Raw genomic sequence first — 22782 nt, forward strand, 5'->3', positions numbered from 1 at the left:
GGGGAATGGCATGAACCCAGGAGGTGGAGCTTGCAGTGAGCTAAGATCGCGCCACTGTACTCCAGCCTGGGTGACAGAGCGAGACTCTGTCTGAAAAACACAAAAACAGAAACAAAAAAAACCACACACACAAAACCATAAGCACTTTTGGAAACGTTTTATGATGTGTTGGAAGTGCTTTCAGATTAATTACCATTGGAGCAAAATGATGAAGTGATATATCCCAAACCGTGTTTATAAGTAATTCAAGTATTAGCTAGCCATCTACTATGTCCAAGCAATGTGCATGACACTCAAGGTGGAATGGTGGGCAGCCCTTACAGAGCGGTACAAATGGGGTCAATGCGGGTGCAAACACAGTACATGGCAGGTTTGGTGCTAAATATTTTAAGGATTAGAGGACCACGCCTACCTTCTCCCAGGGAAGGGGATAGTTCTCTCGGATATAATGAACGCTTGCGTTAAGAAACGGAGTCCAGTGAGTGCTCTCAGACACATCATGGTATTTTCCTGACAAAACAAAAGCAGGGCTCTGGATTCTCTCTTAAAAGTTGGAGAGTCTCAATCAAATCTTCCACACCACCCGCTGCGCTGCTGTGTCCCTTCTCCTTCCCTCCATGCCCCTCAGTTTCTTCTGTCGACTTTCAAAAGAAGCCTCTAAAACGGAAGAGCCAGCTGAGATTTTGGAATACGCATGGTACTGTCTGCCTGATGACTAAAAAGAGCCCTACAGTAAGAGGGACGGAGCCTAAACTGGCTCAGGGTATCGCAAGTCCAGCTACCTGGTTAGAATAGACGCTAGAGTTGTTTCCATCTCTGTGCCCTAAAGCTAAGGAAACAAGTTGTACTTTGGTTTTGTTTATTTGTTGGGGTTTTAAAAAGCATCTTCCTTGTCCCTCACAGCCAGCCTCCTTAAGAGTACAAGAAATAAAAGCAGATATTTCATATGCTTTCAAGCATTTGATTTTATAATAATTATTGCAAAATGGCACAGGCCCCAGTGAGCATTTTATGCAAGTGTCGTTTGAGTGGGCCAGTGCGTGTCCCATGTAGCTCTTTATTCCCACAAGAGGGGTAGGAAAGACAGAACTGGCCTCTGTGCTAAACCTCCAAGAGCCACCAATGCCTCATGGAGTGCCAAATGTTACGAGGGTAACTAAAAGCAAAACTGCAGAGTTCAGATCCCTCAGTTCAATTTTTCTATGCCGTTCCTAAAGTAAAAATTGCCGAACCAGTTTTAAATCATTGGTTTTTTTTCAAAATGATTTTCAAAGGAGTTAGAATCAAGACATTTGATTTGCTCCCACAGTTTTCCTAGAGATAAAGCTTTAAACAATTCTTGTTCTCCAGAATACAGTAAAACTCCAGAATACAGTAAAACTCCAGAATTAAATATGGCAGTAGCTCTTTTGAACAACTTCAACTTAAACAAATTGGCAGATTAACTGAAGCTTTCTGATCCCTCTGTAAATCCAACAGACTGGAAGCAGAAGGTCCCCCAGGACATACTAGATGCTGACAGCTGGCAAGCCACTGCCCAGAGACTTGAACTTACCTGTCTATACCATAGCTCACAAAGGGTCAATCAGACCCACTTCTAATCCTGTTTAAACCAGATGTCCTTGTTACTGTAATTATAAAGGCTAATTCAGTATTAGGTAAACTAATACAAATGAAGAGTTTTGCTGGGTGCAGTAGTGCACGCCTATAATCCCAGCACTTTGGGAGGCTGAAGTGGGAGGACCCCCTGAGGCCAGGAGTTTGAGACTAGCCTGGGCAACATAGCAAGACCACGTCTCTACAAAAATTTAAAAATAAAATAAAAAAGTAGCCAGGTATGGTGGTACACACCTATAGTCTCAGCTATTCAGAAGGCTGAGGCAGGAGGGTTGCTTGAGGCCAGGAGTTTGAGGCAGTAATGAGCTGTGATTGCACCACTGCACCACTGCACCCCAGCCTGGGCAACAGAGCAAGACCCTGTCTCTAAAAAATGTAAAAATAAATTTTAAAAAAAGGTGTTTTTTCTTTGGCAATTAAGTATCTAAGAAAGCTAAGTGCTTTGGAAAGATGCAATGAAAGTGAATCATCACCAAATAAGAAAAGGAAAATTACAGTTGAATTAGGTGTGTATGAGACAAGGTAAAATGTGGAAAAATGCATAAAAACCTAAGTGGAATAAGTGGAATTTGTATGCAAATTCCCTGTAACTAGTCATATACCAGTCCCAATCTTTTCATCACACAAGAGTATTTATTGCTGCAGAAAAAACTGGAAAATGCTAGGTAAATACTTTACATTCCTTTTCCACTCTCCTCAGAACCTTGATTAGTGTGGGTTTTGTCTGTCTCTAAAAATGGCGTACATTAAGCAATGTTGCTCAAATTGAATGGACAAAAATATCCTTTCTTCCTTCTTTTTTGTAGAAGCTATCAAGGGACAGTAGAGCTCCCATGAATACAGTTTGGGAAGTGCTAAATTAGAAATAATAGGTTAGAAAGGAGAACTATAACATGCAGGCAAAATAATAGGATTGAGAAATGATAGTTAACAGACTAAGAGGGAAACAGAACAAAACTCCTTATAAATATGAGAAATACAAAAGCTAGCTGTCTGGGATTCTAACTGCAGGAGTGATTAGCCCCAGATAGTTCATTTCAGTCCCAAAGACATCACTGAATTAAAGGAATGGGATAATAGCAGATGACCCAAGACCCCAGAAGCAGTTTATACAAGTACCCAGCATGCTGGGGGCCTCCATTTGTCCTTCCAGACCCACTCCCCATCCTTCTCTACCTTGTAGGGTGACTCTGAGGTCACCTGCTTCAACTGGCTTCGTGGCCCTCTGGCTTTGATTGGGTTGGGTTTGGCCAATAAAGAGAACTGACAGATCAGAGAAAAAGAAGACACAGAAGTTGGGGTATATATTCTCCCAGCTCCCCTTCTGTGGGGTCACAGTGGGCTGGCTGTGCCCCTTAGCTGAAGGTCCAGCTCTCATCAAGTGGTCCTCTTCATGCAGCTCTCTCTCTCCACGGTTCCAGTAATCTCTCCCTCCCTTGAACTATCTTTTGCAATTCCTCGCCTCCTGTCCATATCTTTGAAAATGGTGCCCTTACTAAGCTCCTCTCCAATTACTCAGTTTGAGTGTGACTTCTGGGTCCTGCTGGGGCTCTGACTGATACGACTCATGAGACAAGTTTACTGATAATGACAGAGCAGAAGCATTGCCATCTTGGACAAGAACTGCCATTTTAAGTTCACCTTGACCAAAAATTGCCTAAATCCAAAGGGCATCAGCCTAATGGGTACAGTCAGCATAACCATAAATCACAGATAACATCTCCAATCAGAAACATTCCAAACCCCTCCCCAACCAGAGACGTTCAAGCCCCAAGACAACCTCCCCTCCAGCCAGAGAGATGTCAACCCCAAGATAACCTCCCCTCCAACTAGAGACATTCCAATCCCACCATAAACTTCTCCCCCACACAGAAACATTCCAAATTCTCTCACCAATAAATACTCTCAGTCTGTAAGAGAGAGGGTGTTCCTGACCGAAATCGGCCAGAAGCCCCTCTCAGGTTTACTTCTCCAAAATAAATCTGTCTTTGACTCTTAAGCTGCTTTTCATGTTTCTTTCCTCTTTCTTTAACTCTTACAAATAATAGTATCTGAGATTTGCATAACACTTGACAAAATACTGTGCATTAATGCCAAGGACAATCCAGTCTAGGCAGGGCAGGCAGGACAATCCAGTCTTTGCCAAGACATGAAAATTGAGATTCTGTGGATAAGCGACTTTTTTAAGATCACATGCTAATATAGAAGGAACACAAACTCAGACCTTTTGATCTCTTGCAAAATGTCTTCTATCATGCCACTTAGGTTTTCACCAAAAAATAGTTTTCAGAATTTCTATGCTTAACTAGGTCAGTTATAGCTAAATGGAAAATGCAACTATATAAACTAAGTCATTAACCAACAATATTGTTGGGAAACAAATTGTTCTCAACAATAATGGAAAATATACTGTGCAATTAAAAATATATTGTACACACATATATATATATTTTTAAAGTCATAGCTATTCCTATTAACCAAGTAAAAGTGACTTCATTCAGTCTGCAAACTTTCATCTTACCTCCTTTGCAGATGCTAGGGTAAAAACAATCAGGAAACACGGTTCCAGCCTGATACGCATCCTGGTGTTCTAGTAACAGCTGCAGAGCAAGAAAATACAGAGATTAAGGGGCAGGAGTCAACAGCCTGGGGAGTATAGGCCCCACCAATTTTCTGTGATGAGATGCTAGAAATATGGGGGTATAGATGGAATGAAAGGGAAAAAGGAAGGAAAGCAGGCATAAAGTAAATAAATGATTAAAATTCACACATAATCCAAGACAAAACACAACAATATATAACTTCAGATTCTTCCCTACCAAACACAGAGAGGCTAATTTAGAAACAGCAGAAAACACTTGTTTAAATTTCATCTTCTTTCATTTTCTCTGTCAATCCAGTAAAGCAGGATTTCCCTGAGGCCTTAAGGTTGTTTTACTGACCCAGAGCTGTTGTTTTTGTTGCTGTTGTTGTTTGTTTGTGTTTTGAGATGGAGTTTTGCTCTTGTCACCCAGGCTGGAGTGCAGTGGCGCAATCTCAGCTCACTGCAACCTCCCAGGTTCAAGCGATTCTCCTGCCTCAGCCTCCCAATGTGCTGGGATTACAGGCATGAGCCACCATACCTGGCCCACAGCTGGTTTTTATAAAATTTTCAATGATTCACAGTGAAAAGAGAAAAACAGACACACAAACGCACGTACGCATGCACACAAACAAGCACGCACATATGTGCATATCAGTTTATAGTTGCTACCTGTGTTTTAGTGTAAGATGACGTCCTTTGTGTTTTGGGAGGACTAAAAAAAGTGCTTTCCCTTTTTAAATGATGTGAAAGTAGATGGTAGCGATTTTCTTCTAAATGTTCTTCCTTGGTCAACTGGCTCACTTCCTTCCATTCCGAGTCCCTTATGGGATATGTCTAGCTGCATGCTATAGGCTAGAAAACACAGACTACATTTCCCAGGCTGTCTCAGCTCACAGTCTGATGTGGCCCAGCCTCCATCACGGAGCCCTCGGCTAACATGGAAGCATTTGGTTTTTCCACAGCAGAGGTAGCACAGCCCCTCGTGTTGCAGCTCTGGCTTCCCACGTGTTTATGGGCAGAGTACAGGACAACCATATTGTTAGTAAGGCAGGTGCCCGAGGTGGTGATGAAGTCCCAGAACCAATAGGTGAGGTGGTGGCTTCTTATTTAACAAACCGTGTATGAGACAGTTGAATTTGTAGCAAATGGGGCAGTGAATGCCTGTCAATGGCAGGAGTAGCAGCTCCTTGACAGGCCAGTTCTGTGCATTATTTTGGGAGTCCTTTCTGGACACCTGGCCTAGAGCCTGCTCCTGCAGTTCCCACAGTTTGTAAGCAGTGAATTCTCTAATTCCTGGTATTAATCCTTTCCTTGCCTAAACTAGCAGAGGGGTTTCCATTATCTGCAAATGAACTCTGATGGACACACTGGGCAAAGTAAAAGTTTGGCAATATCCCGCCCTTTTTTTTTTTTTTTTTAAATAAGAACTTACTAATAATGTGGACCATATATAGGGGCAACAAAGAAGTACTTCAAGAAATTAAAACACAAAGAAAGATAGTATCATCTGGTTTTTGGTTTTGTTTTTCTAACCAGTATCCCATTCTCCTCCTTCTAGAGGCAGAATCACCCTCTCCCGAGGAGAGCCCATTCCACACCGCTCAGGTGGGGCTGACCAGAATGCTGTGGCCAGCATGCCCACCCTCACCACAGAGTTTGGCTCAGAAATGGACCTTTGAGCAAAGCTAGTTCCGTTCACACCTTCCCCGAGACTTCTCCACTAGAGCTCTGGGAAGATGCCCTCTTCCCCTTGTGGCTGCTGAGCTCTGACGCTGAGTGCTAGGCTGTCAGCATTCCCCACGTGGAGAGATATAGAAACCATCTAGAGCTCTGGGCCCAGTTCCACACTGCAGATATCAGTTACATGAACCAATAAAGTCCACTTTTTTCCAAAAGATAGCTTGAGTTGGACTTTTTTCACTTAAAAATAGTAATTAACTTTACTGGCTATTTACTTAACCAGTCACTGTTCTAAGCTCCTTATATGTATTAAGACTTGTTGAATCTGCATCTCCCAGTGAGGTAGGTATGTTATTTAATGTGATAAAATAATCTGAAGTAAATTTTGAAAATTATGCCAAAGAGCAAACTGCTGAGGAAAAAAGAGGAGTACTAACGAAGGATGTATCCTTCAGATATTAAAATGTATTTTTGGATTTTTTTTTTTTTTGAGATGGAGTCTCACACTGTCACCAGGCTGGAGTGCAGTGGCGTGATCTCAGCTCACTGTAACCTCTACCTTCCAGGTTCAAGCAATTCTTCCTGCCTCGGCCTTCTGAGTAGCTGGGATTACAGGCACTGGCCACCACACCTGGCTAATTTTTGTATTTTTTTTCTTTTTTTTTTTTGAGACAGAATCTCGCTCTGTCACCCAGGCTAGAGTGCAATGGCATGATCTCGGCTCACTGCAACCTCTACCTCCCGGGTTCAAGTGATTCTCCTGCCTCAGCCTCCTGAGTAGCTGGGATTACAGGTGCCGGTCACCATGCCCAGCTAATTTTTGTATTTTTAGTAGAGACAGGGTTTCACCAGGTTGGCCAGGCTGGTCTTAAACTCCTGACCTCAGGTGATCCACCTGCCTTGGCCTTCCAGAGTACTGGATTTACAGACATGAGCCACTGCGCCCAGATAATTTTTGTATTCTTTAGTAGAGACAAGGTTTTGCCATGTTGGCCAGGCTGGTCTTGAACTCCTGACCTCAGGTGATCTGCCAAAAACATATTTTTGGCTGGGCAAGGTGGTGCACACCTGTAATTCCAGCACTTTGGGAGGATGAGGCCAGCAGATCTCTTCAGCCCAGGAGTTCAAGACCAGCCTGGGCGACATGGCAAGACTTTGTTTCTACAAAAAATTTAAAAATTAGCTAAACATGGTGGTGCAGCTACTTGGGAGGCTGAGGTGGGAGGATCAAATGAGTATAGGAGGTTGAGGATGCAGTGAGCCATGATCACACCAGTGCACTCCAGCCTGGGTGACACAGTGAGACCCTATCTCAAAAAAAATACATATTTTTTTTTTTTTTTTTTTTTTTTTTGAGACGGAGTCTCGCTCTGTCGCCCAGGCTGGAGTGCAGTGGCGCGATCTCGGCTCACTGCAAGTTCCGCCTCCCGGGTTCACGCCATTCTCCTGCCTCAGCCTCCCGAGTAGCTGGGACTACAGGCGCCCGCTACCACGCCCGGCTAATTTTTTGAAAAATACATATTTTTAAGCTATAGAAACAAAACAAAAATAGTATGATACTGAAACCAAAAGGAACAGATCAATGAAACAGAATAAAGAATACAGAAAGGCTGCATGCAGCAGCTTATGCCTGTTATCCCAGCACTTTGGGAGGCTGACGCGGGCGGATCACTCGAGGTCAGGAGTTTAAGATCAGCCTAGGAAACACGGTGAAACTTCGACTCTACTGAAAATACAAAAATTAGTGGGGCATGGTGGTGCCTGCCTGTAATCCCAGCTACTCAGGAGGTTGAGTCACAAGAATAGTTTGAGCCTGGGAAGTGGAGGTTGCAGTGAGCTGAGATCACGCCACTGCATTCCAGTCTTAAAATATATATATTTTAAGCTACAGAAACAAAAGTACTATGATACTGAAACCAAAAGAAACAGACCAGTGAAATAGAATAAAGAGTACAGAAAGGCCAGGTGCAGTGGCTCACCCCTATTATCCCAGCATGTTAGGAGGCTGCGGCGGGTGGATCGCTTGAGGTTAGGAGTTTGAGACCAGCCTGGGAAACATGGTGAAACGGTGACTCTACTGAAAATATAAAAATTAGCCGGGCATGGTGGTGCACGCCTGTATTCCCAGCTACCAGGAGACTGAGGCAGGAGAATCGCTTGAACCTGGGAGATGGAAGTTGCAGTAAGCTGATATCACACCACTGCACTCCAGCCTGGGTGACAGAGTGAGACTCCATCTCAAAAAAAAAAAAAAAAAAAAAGACTACAGAAACAGAGTTAAGCATACATATAACTATTTTTTTTTTTGAGACGGAATCTCACTGTGTCGCCCAGGTTGGAGTGCAGTGGCATGATCTTGGCTCACTGCAAGCTCCGCCTCCCAGGTTCACACCATTCTCCTGCCTCAGCCTCCCAAGTAGCTGGGACTACAGGCGCCCACCCCCCACGCCTGGCTAATTTTTTGTATTTTTAGGAGAGGGGGGTTTCACCATGTTAGCCAGGATGGTCTCGATCTCCTGACCTCGTGATCTGCCTGCCTCAGCCTCCCAAAGTGCTGGGATTACAGGAGTGAGCCACCACGCCCGGCCAAGCATACGTTTAACTTAATGTCTAATAGATGAATAATGGATGGAGTAGTCAACAAAGGGTGATGTCACAACCCCGTAACAATGTGTATACCATCATTGCATGGGCAAATCCATGTTTACCCTACATCAGGGGTCCCCAACCCCCAGGCCATGAACTGGTAGCAGTCCGTGACCTGTTAGGAATGGGGCCACACAGCGGGAGGTGAGCAGTGGACAAGCAAGCATTACTGCCCGAGCTCCACCTCCTGTCACAAGCAGCAGTGGCATTAGATTCTCAGAGAAATGTGAATCGTATTGGGAACTGCACATGCTAGGGATCTAGGTTGCACGCTCCTTAGGAGAATCTAATGCCTGATGATCTGAGGTGAAACAGTTTCATTCTGAAACCATCTACCCCCACCCCCAACTCCATCCATAGGAAAATTGTCTTCCACAAAACCAGTCCCTGGCGTCAAAAAACTTGGGGACTACTGCCCTAGGTGACACTGACTTGAAATTAATATTACCAATGACAAGTCACTGGATCCCTGTCAAGCTTTATACCCAAACAAATACAAGATGAATTATAAGGTTAAATGTCAAAAATGAAGCCATAAAATTAACAGGATAAAATTTAAGTGAATAACTATACAACCATGAAGTGGGAATGATTTTTCTAAGTATAATTTACGAGTAGAAACCATAACAGAAAAATTGATGCATTTAACTGCTCAAAAAGTTAACATTTCTGCATGGTAAAAAAAAATAAAAATAAATCAAAAATAAATTTAAAAGAAAAATAACCACGAGAATTATTTGCTACATTAAGGGCTAATATAAATAAGCCATTCTTACACGTCAGAATAAAGATAAATATTGTAACACTAAAATTAGCAAAAGACAGGCAGTTCACAGAGGGGATGACAGAAATGGCCAATATTGAAAATATATTTAAACTCATTAATAAGTTAATAATTAAAATGCCAGGTCAGGCATGGTGGCTCATGCCTGTAATCCTAGCACTTTGGGAGGCCAAGGTGGAAGGATTGCTTGAGTTCAGGAGTTTGAGGCTGGCCTGAACAACATGGTGAAACACCGTCTCCACAAAAAATACAAAAATTAGCCTGGTGTGGTAGTGTGTGTCTGTAGTCCCAGCTACTTGGCAGGCTGAGTTGAAAGGATCGCTTGAACCTGGGAGGTGGAAGTTACAGTGAGTCGAGATCATGCCACCGCACTCTAGCCTGGGTGACAGAGCCCGACCCTGTCTCAAAAATAAAAAATAAAAAAATAAGATGCCAATTAAAGCTAAAACAAAAGCCATTTTCCACCTACCAAATTGACAAAAATGAAGATGAATAAAGGCCGGGCACAGTGGCTCTGGCTCACATCTGTAATCCCAGCACTTTGGGAGGCTGAGACGGGCAGATTACTTGAGCTCAGGAGTTCGAGACAGCCTGGGCAACATGCTGAAACCCCGTCTCTATCAAAAATACAAAAAATTAGCTGGGTGTGGTGGTGTGCACCTGTGGTCCCAGCTACTCAGGAGGCTGAGGTGGGAGGATCGCTTGAACCCAAGAGGTGGTGGTTGCAGTGAGCCGAGATCATGCCACTGCACTCCAGCCTGGGTAACAGGGCAAGACCACTCTCTGGGCAGGGCATCTCTGAAAAAAAGGCAGCAGCCCCAACCAGGGACTTATAGATAAAACCCCCATATCCCTGGGGACAGAGCACCTGGGGGAAGGGGTGGCTGTGGGCACAGCCTCAGTAGACTTAAACGTCCCTACCTGACTGCTCTGAAGGGAGCAATGGACCTCCCAGCACAGCGTTCAAGCTCTGCTAAGGGTCAGACTGCCTCCTCTAGTGGGACCCTGACCCCTGTATATCCTGACTGGAATACACCTCCCAGTAGGGGCCAACAGACACCTCATACAGGACAGCTCTGGATGACATCTGGCAGGTGCCCCTCTAGGACGAAGCTTCCAGAGGAAAGAAGAGGCAGCAATCTTTGCTGTTTTGCAGCCTCCACTGGTGATACCAAGGCAAACAGGGTCTGCAGTGGACCTCCAGCAGATCTGCAGCAGAGGGGCCTGACTGTTAGAGAGAGACACCATCCAAGGTCACCAACTTCAAAGACCAAAGGTAGATAAATCCACAAAGATGGGGAGAAACCAGCGCAAAAAGCCTGAAAATTCCAAAAACCAGAACGCCTCTTCTCCAAAGGAACACAACTGCTCGCCAGCAAGGGAAGAAAACTGGACGGAGAATGAGTTTGACGAACAGACAGAAGTAGGCTTCAGAAAGTAGGTAATAACGAACTCCTCAGAGCTAAAGGAGCATGTTCTAACCCAATGCAAGGAAGCTAAGAACCTTGAAAAAAGGTTAGAGGAATTGCTAACTAGAATAAGCAGTTTAGAGAAGAACATAAATGACCTGATGGAGATGAAAAACACAGCACGAGAACTTCGTGAAGCATACACAAGTATCAATAGCCAAATCCATCAAGCAGAAGAAAGGATATCAGAGATTGAAGACCAACTTAATGAAATACAGCAGGAAGACAAGATTAGAGAAAAAAGAATGAAAAGGAACAAGCAAAGTCTCCAAGAAATACAGAAGTATGTGAAAAGACCAAATCTATGTTTGATTGGTGTACCTGAAAGTGACGGGGAGAATGGAACCAAGCTGGAAAACACTCTTCAGGATATTATCCAGGAGAACTTCCCCAACCTAGCAAGGCAGGCCAACATTCAAATTCAGGAAATACAGAGAACACTGCAAAGATACTCCTCGAGAAGAGCAACCCCAAGACACATAATCATCAGATTCATCAAGGTTGAAATGAAGGAAGAAATGTTAAGGGCAGCCAGAGAGAAAGGTCGGGTTACCCACAAAGGGAAACCCATCAGACTAACAGCGGATCTCTCGGCAGAAACCCTACAATCCAGAAGAGAGTGGAGGCCAATATTCAACATTCTAAAGGAAAAGAATTTTCAACCCAGAATTTCATATCCAGCCAAACTAAGCTTCATAAGCGAAGGGGAAATAAAATCCTTTACAGACAAGCAAATGCTGAGAGATTTTGTCACCACCAGGCCTACCTTACAAGAGCTCCTTAAGGAAGCACTAAACATAGAAAGGAAGAACCAGTACCAGCCACTGCAAAAACATACCAAATTGTAAAGACCATCGACACTATGAAGAAACTGCATCAACTAATGGGCAAAATAACCAGCTAGCATCATAATGACAGGATCAAATTCACACATAACAATATTAACCTTAAATGTAAATGGTCTAAATGCCCCAATTAAAAGACACAGACTGGCAAACTGGATAAAGAATCAAGACCCATCATTGCGCTGTATTCAGGAGACACATCTCACATGCAAAGACACGCATAGGCTCAAAATAAAGGGATGGAGGAATATTTACCAAGCAAGTAAAAAGCAAAAAAAGGGGGAGTTGCAATCCTGGTTTCTGATAAAACAGACTTTAAACCAACAAAGATCAAAAGAGACAAAGAAGGGCATTATACAATGGTAAAAGAATCAATGCAACAACGGGAGCTAATGATCCTAAATATATATGCACCCAATACAGAAGCACCCAGATTCATAAAGCAAGTTCTTAGAGACCTACAAAGAGATGTAGACTCCCACACAATAATAGTGGGAGATTTTAACACCTCACTGTCAATATCAGACACATCAACGAGACAGAAAATTAACAAGGGTATTCAGGACTTCAATTCAGCTCTGGACCAAGTGGACCTAATAGACATCTACAGAACTCTCCATCCCAAATCAACAGAATATACATTCTTCTCAGCACCACATCAAACTTATTCTAAAACTGACCACATAATTGGAAGTAAAACACTCCACAGCAAATGTAGAAGAACGGAAATCATAACAAATAGTCTCTCAGACCACAGTGCAATCAAATTAGAACTCAGGATTAAGAAACTCACTCAAAACCACACAACTACATGGAAACTGAACAACCTGCTCCTGAATTACTGGGTAAATAACGAAATGAAGGCAGAAATAAAGATGTTATTTAAAACCAATGAGAACAAAGACACAACGTACCAGAATCTCTGGAACACATTGAAAGCAGTGTGTACAGGGAAATTTATAGCACTAAGTGCCCACAAGAGAAAGCAGGAAAGATCTAAAATCGACACCCTAACATCACAATTAAAAGAACTAGAGAAGCAAGAGCAAATAAATTCAAAAGCTAGCAGAAGACAAGAAATAACTAAGATCAGAGCAGAATTGAAGGAGATAGAGACATGAAAAACCCTTCAAAACAATCAATGAATCCAGGAGCTGCTTTTTTTTTAAAAAAAAAAAATCAACAAAATAGATAGACTGCTAGCCAGACTAATAGACAACAAAAGAGAGAAGAATCAAATAGGTGCAATAAAAAACAATAAAGGGGATATCACCACTGATCTCACAGAAATACAAACTGCCATTAGAGAATACTATAAACACCTCTACACAAATAAACTAGAAAATCTAGAAGAAATGGATAAATTCCTGGACACATACACCCTCCCAAGTCTAAACCAGGAAGAAGTCGAATCCCTGAATAGACCAATAACAAGTTCTGAAATTGAGGCAGTAATTAATAGGCTACCAACAAAAAAAGTCCAGGACCAGATGGATTCACAGCCGAATTCTACCAGAGATACAAAGAGGAGCTGGCACCATTCCTTCTGAAACTATTCCAATCAACAGAAAAAGAGGGAATCCTCCCTAACTTATTTTATGAGGTCAGCATCATCCTGATACCAAAACCTGGCAGAGACACAGCAAACAAAATTTCAGGCCAATAATCCTGATGAACATCAATGTGAAAATCCTCAAAAAAGTACTGGCAAACCGAATCCAGCAGCACATCAAAAAGCTTATCTACCCCAATTAAGTTGGCTTCATACCTGGGATGCAAGGCTGGTTCAACATATGCAAATTAATAAACATAATCCATCACATGAACAGAACCAATGAAAAAACCACGATTATCTCAATAGATGCAGAAAAAGGCCTTTGACAAAATTTAACACCCCTTCATGCTAAAAACTCTCAATAAACTAGGTATTGATGGAACATATCTCAAAATAATAAGAGCTATTTATGACAAACCCACAGCCAATATCATACTGAATGGGCAAAAGCTGGAAATATTCCCTTTGAAAACTGGCACAAGACAAGAATGCCCTCTCTCACCACTCCTATTCAGCAAAGCATTGGAAGTTTTGGGCAATTAGGCAAGAGAAAGAAAGAAAGGGTATTCAAAAAGGAAAAGAGCAAGTCTAATTGTCACTGTTTGCAGATTACATGATTGTATGTTTAGAAAACCCTACCATCTCAGTCCAAAATCTCCTTAAGCTGATAAGCAACTCCAGCAAAGTCTCAGGATACAAAACCAATGGCAAAAATCACAAGCATTCCTATACACCAATAATAGAGAGCCAAATCATGAGTGAACTCCCATTCACAATTGCTACTAAGAGAATAAAATACCTAGGAATAAAACTTACAAGGGATATGAAGAACCTCTTCAAGGAGAACTACAAACCACTGCTCAAGGAAATAACAGAGGACACAAATAAATGGAAAAACATTCCATGCTCATGGATAGGAAGAATCAATATCATGAAAATGGCCATACAGCCCAAAGTAATTTATAGATTCAATGCTAACCCTATCAAGTTACCACTGACTTTCTTCACAGAATTGGGAAAAACTACTTTAAAATTAATATGGAACCAAAAAACAGCCCGCATAGCCAAGACAATCCTAAGCAAAAAGAACAAAGCTGGAGGTGTCACGCTACCTGACTTCAAACTTACTACAAGGCTACAGTAACCAAAATAGCATAGTACTGGTACCAAAACAGATATAAAGACCAATGGAACAGAACAGAGGCCTCAGAAATAACACTACACATCTACAACCATCTGATCTTTGACAAACCTGACAAAAACAAGCAATGGGCAAAGGATTCCCTATTTAATAAATGGTGCTGGGAAAACTGGCTAGCCATATGCAGAAAACTGAAACTGGACCCTTTCCTTATACCTTATACAAAAATTAACTCAAGATGGATTAAAGACTTAAACATAAGATCTAAAACCATAAAAATCCTAGAAGAAAACCTAGGCAATACCATTCAGGGCATAGGCATAGGCAAAGACTTCATGTCTAAAACACCAAAAGCAATGGCAACAGAAGCCAAAATAGACAAATGGGATCTAATTAAACTAAAAAGCTTCTGCACAGCAAAAGAAACTATCATCAGATTGAACAGGCAACCTACAGAATGGGAGAAAAGTTTTGCAATCTATCCATCTGACATAGGGCTAATATCCAGAATCTACAAATAACTTAAACAAATTTACGAGAAAAAAAACAACTCCATCAAAAAGTGGGTGGAGGATATAAACAGACCCTTCTCAAAAGAAGACATTTATGGAGCCAACAAACATACGAAAAAAAGCTCACCATCACTGGTCATTAGAAAAATGCAAATCAAAACCACAATGAGATACCACCCCACACCAGTTAGAATGGCGATTCATTAAAAAGTCAGGAAACAACAGATGCTGGAGAGGATGTGGAGAAATAAGAACACTTTTAAACTGTTGGTGGGAGTGTAAATTAGTTCAACCATTGTGGAAGACAGGGTGGTGATTCCTCAAGGATCTAGAATCAGAAATACTATTCGACCCAGCAATCCCTTTACTGGGTATATACCCAAAGGATTATAAATCATTCTACTATAAAGACATATGTACGCTTATGTTTATTGTGGCACTATTCACAATAGCAAAGACTTGGAACCAACCCAAATGTCCATCAATGATAGACTGGATAAAGAAAATGTGGCACATATATACCATTGAATACTATGCAGCCATAAAAAAGGATGGGTTCATGTCCTTTGCAGGGACATGGATGAAGCTGGAAACCATCATTCTCAGCAAACTAACACAAGAACAGAAAACCAAACACTGCAGGTTCTCACTCATAAGTGGAAGTTGAACAATGAGAACACATGGACACAGGGAGGGGAACATCACACACAGGGGCCTGTCAGGGGGTTGGGAGCTAGGGGAGGGATAGCATTAGGAGAAATACCTAATGTAGGCAATGGGTTGATGGGTGCAGCAAACCACCATGGCACGTGTATACCTATGTAACAAAACTGCACATTCTGCACATGTACCCCAGAAATTAAAGTATAATAATTAAAAAAAAAAAAAACAGAGCAAGACCCTGTCTCAGAAAAGAAAATGAATAAAAATTAAGCCCTAAAAGCAAAACTGTTTCCAAATCTGGAGTTCCTTCAAAAAATTTTAATGAAATACATGAGCAATTAGGAATATTTCCCTTTCCTATGTCATTTACAGTATGTCTTCTTTATATATCTGTTGCATATGTTTAGTTTTATTTTTTCATTTGTTTCTGGGCCAAGGGGATTCTTCTGGCCATGTCAGGCTTAGGGGATTTGCTAAGCATGGTCAAGAAATTGGTGGCACATGCCTGTAATCCCAGCTACTCAGAAGGCTACGGCAGGAGGATTACTTGAGCTCAGGAGTTCAAGACCATCTTAGGCAACATAGCAATATCCCATCTCAAACAAAAGAAAAAAGAAAAGAAAGTGATTACATACAAGGAGACTAAGCACATAAATAAAGATATTGAGAATAATGGGAGCCAGGTTTCTCAGCATTAGAGAAAGGAGTTAAAGATATGGACGTGGTGAAGGCTAGAGTAAATCCTGTGGTGTCGGATTAGAATTGGTGGTATTTTCATGTGAACTTATGAAGAGCCTCGTTCTGTCACCCAGGCTGGAGTGCAGTGGTGTGATCTCGGCTCACTGCAGCCTCTGCTTCCCAGGTTCAAGCGATTCTCCTGCCTCAGCCTTCTAAGTAGCTAGGATTAGAGGCATGCCCCACCATTTTGTTTTCTTTTGTTTTATTTTTGAGATGGAGTCTCACTCTGTCCCCCAGGCTGGAGTGCAGCAGTGCGATATAAGCTCCCTGCAAGCTCCGCCTCCCAGGTTCATGCCATTCTCCCGCCTCAGCCTCCCAAGTAGCTGGGATTACAGGCGTCCGCCACCATGCCCGGCTAATTTTTTGTATTTTTAGTAGAGACGGGGTTTCACCATGTTAGCCAGGATGGTCTTGATCTCCTGACCTCATGATCTGCCCGCCTTGGCCTCCCAAAGTAGTGGGATTACAGGAGTGAGCCACCGTGCCCGGCCCACCATTTGTTTTCTGAGATGAGGCCTTGCTCTGTCGCCTAGGCTGGAGTGCAGTGGTGTGATCTCAGCTCACTTCAGCCTCTACCTCCCGGGTTCAAACGATTCCCCGCCTCAGCCTCCCAAGTAGCTAGGACTAGACTATAGGTGTCTGCCACCACGGCCAGCTAATTTTTGTATTTTTAGTGGAGACAAGGTTTCATCATGTTGGCCAGGCTGTTCTCAAACTCCTGACCTCAAGTGATCCACCCACCTTGGCCTTCCAAAGTGCTAGGATCACAGGTGTGAGCCATCACGCCTGGCCTATTTCTGAGGATGACATTAGTATTTGGATTAGAATGCATCCTGAAAGGGAGCGTCTGTGTCCATTTAACATGTTTTAAATTAATAATACCTCTACTAGAATACCTTGTAGAATACCTCTACTAGAAATCACTCTGCACACACTCTGGATTGATTGTTCATGTGATGAATTAGGCAGATTCTCGTTTCCACTCCTCTTTCCTGCCTACTTGCCGTCAAGGTCAATGAAGATGACTATCAGATACAAATGCTGTTTTTCCTCATTCGGCCTGTTAGGTTGGCAAGTGAGGAAGCTGAATCTCACGACTAAAAATATTTTGAGGATACAATAAATTTCAGTTATCTTACCATCCTGCTTCCCAAATGGATTATGAAGACTTAATGTTATTAAATGATCCAATTCTGATGTCAGAAGGGAATGCTAACCACTTATCAAATGTAGGTATGAAAGAATTACACCTTCGTCACAAAGTATTATTTAGCCATAGAACAAATAGTGCATATGATCAGAATGTGTTCATTTGAAGATGGGTAAAGGTGAGTCATGAGCTTGTCCTACCAGGATATAGAATATAGTAGGAGTTGGATGGAGAATCTCCGGAGAATCTCAGTGCATATTTCTTAATAAATACTTCCTTCTCCTCCTGGTGATGCAATTTGTGCTCAACACACAGTAACAAGAAGTGGAAAATAAATGATCTCTCTCAAGTATGACTTTTTAAAATAAAAACAAAAAAGATGGGCCAGGCATAGTGGCTCATGCCTATAATCCCAGTGCTTTGGGAGGCCAAGGGGGAAGGATTGCTTGAGCCCAGGAGTTCAAGACCAGCTTGGGCAACATAGCGAGACCCCCATCTCTACAATAAAAACAAAAAGATGTGTTCTTCTCAGCAGCACATATACTAATATTGCAATGATACAGAGAAGATTAGCACATTTTAAAAAATGTACTGTTTAAAAAATTTCTCAAGTATTTTTTTCAAATTATGATTCATATCATTAAAATCTTTAAATTTTAAGTGTGATATATATAAGATACATATAAAATGTTCAAGTAGCACTTGGAAGAGACATATACCTTTTAACCATAATATTAATGTCTTATAACATTAATAACATAATATACAACATTATAACATAAAGAAATAAATAATGAGTCTTTTTTTTTTTTGAGACGGAGTTTCACTCTTGTTGCCCAGGCTTAAGTGCAGTGGTGCAATCTCAGCTCACCACAACCTCTACCTCCTGGGTTCAAGCCATTCTCCTGCCTCAGCCTCCCGAATAACTGGGATTACAGGCATGCACCACCATGCCCGGCTAATTTTGGATTTTTAGTGGAGATGGGGTTTCTCCATGTTAGTCAGGCTGGTCTCGAACTCCTGACCTCAGGTGATCCACCTGCCTCAGCCTCCCAAAGCACTGGGATTACAGGCGTGAGCCACCATGCCCAGCCAAAATGAGTCTTAAAATTACTGTTTAAATATCTGTTAGGATCTTTGTTTGGCACCTATAAAAGAAAACTAATGCATAAAGAAGAAAAGAAAAATCAAGATTTCTACCTCTCTGTAGTTAACACGCCCATGGTGAAGCTGAAGAAACTCCAGAGCTCTGTGTCCTGAGAGAAATAAATACATAAATCAATTAAGTTCAACTATTACTGAAAACATAACTTAGGCGAGATGATTTTAAAAGAAAAATACACAATTTGTGGTTATAATTGTCAAGGACGCAGGAAATGAAATGAGTTTGCACTCACTGGCAATTTTCATTAGGTATAGGTTTGTGCAGTATTTCTATTGTTATAGCACAAAGCAAGTTTAGATGGTGATTTAAAGTTTCTGCTTAACTATTAAATAACTCTATGAGCTTTAGTGCTATTCAACCTCTCTAGACCTCAGTTCCCTCCTATGGAAAAGAGTTTAAAAAATACCCACCGTATAGGTTGGTTGAAATAATAAATGCTAAGTGACAAGCACAGTGGCTGACACTTGGTAGGAGCTCAAGAAAAAGAAACTGCCAGACCAGGCATGGTGGCTCACACCTGTAATCCCAGAACTTTGGGAGGCCGAGGAGGGCGGATCACCTGAGGTCAGGAATTCAAGACCAGCCTGATCAACATGGAGAAACCCCGTCTCTACTAAAAATACAAAAAATTAGCCAGGCATGGTGGCGCATGCCTGTAATCCCAGCTACTTGGGAGGCTGAGGCAGGGGAATCACTTGAACCCAGGAGGCAGAGGTTGTAGTGAGCCGAGACCACACCACTGCACTCCAGCCTGGGCAACAGAGCGAGGCTCTGTCTCAAAAAAAAAAAGAAACTGTCATCATCATATTTTGCTTCAGTACTGAGGCAGACAAACCTAAGTACAAAATACAATATAACACCTAACCTATGGACTGAACCAATGATCCTCAAAAGTTTTTCATCATTGGACCAGAAGGACAAAATCATCTCAGAAAGCTACCAACTCCACCCCACACCCACCCACAGCCTGAATCTCCCAAGAATCAATAAGAGGACTAACATTCCCTGGGAAGTGACATTCAAAGGTGATACCTTATTTCTGTTGTGAATCACCTCCAATTTTTAAAATTCATATAACAAAAAACTATTGCCACTACTATATTATAAGCATTAATATCATAAAAGTCACAACCCACAAATACAAATAACCTGTGTACAGGATTCCAGTGATTTACGCTGAATGAAGCCATTTCTAATTAACTCACTCACATAATGCTGACCTTCCACTCAGGCCCTTTATAAGAAATGAAAAAGTGAACCAAAATATTTATAAAATCATCTAATTTATTAGTAAATAAATGATGGAGTTTTGGTCTTCTTCTATGTAAAAAAATTCTCAGAATCCGTGCAGATTCTATTTCAGGAGATGCCTTCAATTATGTTCACATAAATATTATTCTTTAAATGTCCATTAGGACCTTTGTTTGGTACTTAATGAAGAAGGGCAAGCAATTATCCGGTTTTATTAAAATTTCAGATGCAATCTGTCTTGTAAATTTTTAAACACTAAGGATTTAAAAATTGAGTATTTCCATTTATATTTGTTCCTCATCAGCTTACTCTGTAGTTTTGGCAATTTCAACTTCACAGAACATAGAACCGCAAGACACTTTAGAATTCTTTAAGAAGTTCAACCCCCTCATTTTATAGAATTGAGAGGTAGGTAAAAAGTGAATTGCTCAGAATCACACATCTACTTTACTGGATGGCTGGAACTAGAACCTAAGTCTGATTCTCTTTTCCATTGTTTCCTGACTCCCTTCTAGCAGTACATTTTTAATGGAAAGAATGCCGGACCAGCTGTCAGGACATGTAATTCTAGGCCAGGTCACTGAAAACTTAGCTGTAAAACTGTCTAGTATCAGTTTCTTCATCTGTAAAAGAAGAGAACTGGACTCGGTGACGTCTAGTGTCCTTTCAGATAGTCAAATTCTGTGATAACAGGTTCTTGCCCATCGTAGCTCAGTATATATGTCTATTTTGCACTGATAAATTTTCATTTTTTGCCTATCTTATTATTCTTTGAAACTTCTGGAGGTGGTACAACTATAAAATTCTGTTATAATTTTTATCTAAATTAAAGAAAACTCAGGCCAGGCGCGATGGCTCACGCCTGTAATCCCAGCACTTTGGGAGGCCGAGGCAGGCGGATCACAAGGTCAGGAGATCGAGATCATCCTGGCTAACATGGTGAAACCCCATCTCTACTAAAAAAAAAAATACAAAAAAATTAGCCAGGCGTGGTGGCGGGCACCTGTAGTCCCAGCTACTCGGGAGGTTGAGGCAGGAGAATGGTGTGAACCCAGGAGGCGGAGCTTGCAGTGAGCCGAGATTGCGCCACTGCACTCCAGCCTGGCAGATAGAGCGAGACTCCGTCTCAAAAAAAAAAAAAAAGAAAACTCAGAACATCAGGTATATCTGAAATTAATCTGAAAATTGCTGTAGAATGTTATCACAGCTAATTCTATTACAAATTGACTCACGTTTTCCATGCGTTAAAACATGTTACAAATACACTTCATACAAGAACCAAATCCTTTTGCTAAGAAAGATCTTAAGTGTTCTCAGCCCATATGCAAAAAACATGGTAGCTATGTGGGGGGGCAGATGTGTTAATTAGCTTGATTGTGCTAATCATTTCACAAGGCATACATATATCAACACATCATGTTGTATATCTTAAATTTATACAATTTTTGTCAATTATACATCAATAAAGCTAGAAAAATAAAAATTTTAAATAACTCTTTGTGGTGCCATCTCCCTATATCCAGGATGACTCTGCCCTTGCCCCTAAGGTCGATGGCACTGGCTTGCTGTCCCCCTCTCCTCTCCAACTCCTGCCATCTTCCTGGCACCGTGCATGTGGATAACTAAACTCCCTTACTTTCTTGACCTTCCTGAAGCCAAGCACTTTTACAGCAATTTGACTCAGGGACCCACTCCCATGGCCACATGTGGCTCTTTACATATACTTGGAAATGCCTGTCCTTGGACATGTAAAAACAACAAAAGTACATTTCTCACTCCTGCCATATTCCACCCATCTTGTTCCTCTCCCATTCTGTCAGTTCTGCTGCCGCGTTGCAACCTCTCGTTCACTGAGCCTCTCACTATTTCCCCACCCAGAGAAACACACAGGGGTCCCATGACCAATGGGGCATCAGCTCTCTTTCTTATTTGCCCCTTAACTGAACTCATGCTGCCAATCCCTATCCCTGGATGACTGCAATCACGGGCTTCTCCTCCCTGCTGTCAGGCCACTCAGCTCAGTGCCCAGGGGAAACTGTGTCAATCCACGAGCGGGATTTTCAGTCTCTTCCTTAATGTCTTTGACAGATGTATTGTCCTCTCAACAACATAACAAGACACCAGTACTTACCTATTTCTACGTGTGTTGAAAGGCCACACGATGAACCTCTATCGCAGAGAGAACCCAACATGATCAGCAGGCCAGGCCACAACCTGAAAGCAGACATGCTCTCATTGCCCACCGGCTTCTCTGGTGACGTGGGAATGCTCAGAGCTGCGGCAGCACTGGGACTCCAAAATCCAGGTGCAGACCCACCGCTTCTCTCTAAGCAGGTCACTGACCGAGGAAACCAAGCCTCATTTCAAAATAATATCGTTTTCCAATGAAGTCAACTGTCCAACTACTGTTTAGCTTCACCAGAACAGCAAACAAACTCTGTGCTCGTAGGGGGTGGGGTTGGCAGGATAAACTGAAATCGGAAAAGCCTTAGGCCAGAGGCACTGCATCTTCTGACCGAGGTTTTTTCTGGATTTCATTTTAACATGAAATTTGTGTAGAGATGCAAGCAAAGTTGTCTCCAGATATTTTTTGCTTTCTATAAAAAGGCTCACCTGTGCAGATAGTCAACATATTGGACCACCTCACCTTAAAAGGGTGGATCTCTCATGCATCCTTTCCACACATTTATCAGGCTGTCCTGCTTCCTCCGCCTCCCAAGCCACAAGTGCTGGGAAAGCTTTTATGGTGATCAGCTGGAACTGGCTTCCTTTTCAGTATTTGGCAACAGATACTGACACTTGTATGGGATTACACAAGAGCAGCCGCTCCTGGTCTCTCTACCTCTGGCTGTTCTAATAGGGCTTATCCAGAGCCTGTTGCAAGGTCAGATTCCTGCAGCTGAAGCAAAGATGTCAATTCCACTTGGGAGGTGGAAGGAAGGGGGCAGATTTAGGGCCAAGAAACAGGGTTTGGAAAATGTT

The 22782-nt window shown here is 42.1% G+C and overlaps 1 protein-coding gene across 2 annotated transcripts in view; it reads right to left on the reverse strand.

Annotated features, from left to right (window-relative positions):
- The window catches only part of GPLD1 (glycosylphosphatidylinositol specific phospholipase D1), a 76768-nt gene that overhangs the window by 49190 nt on the left and 4796 nt on the right, over window positions 1–22782 (reverse strand). The window contains exons 1-4 of one of the 2 annotated variants that reach the window (XM_016954990.4): window positions 21932–22110; window positions 18585–18640; window positions 4139–4217; window positions 413–510 (exon numbers count right to left, since the gene is read on the reverse strand). In XM_016954990.4, coding sequence (XP_016810479.3) covers window positions 413–510; window positions 4139–4217; window positions 18585–18640; window positions 21932–22028 — 330 coding nt within the window. In that variant the 5' untranslated portion in view covers window positions 22029–22110. Of the gene's footprint in view, window positions 1–412; window positions 511–4138; window positions 4218–18584; window positions 18641–21931; window positions 22111–22782 lie in introns of those variants that run through there. The other variant, XM_063812143.1, reaches the window with a different exon arrangement.

The sequence above is a fragment of the Pan troglodytes genome, chromosome 5 (genome assembly GCF_028858775.2).
Source record: "Pan troglodytes isolate AG18354 chromosome 5, NHGRI_mPanTro3-v2.0_pri, whole genome shotgun sequence".
Classification (NCBI taxonomy): Eukaryota; Metazoa; Chordata; class Mammalia; order Primates; family Hominidae; genus Pan; species Pan troglodytes.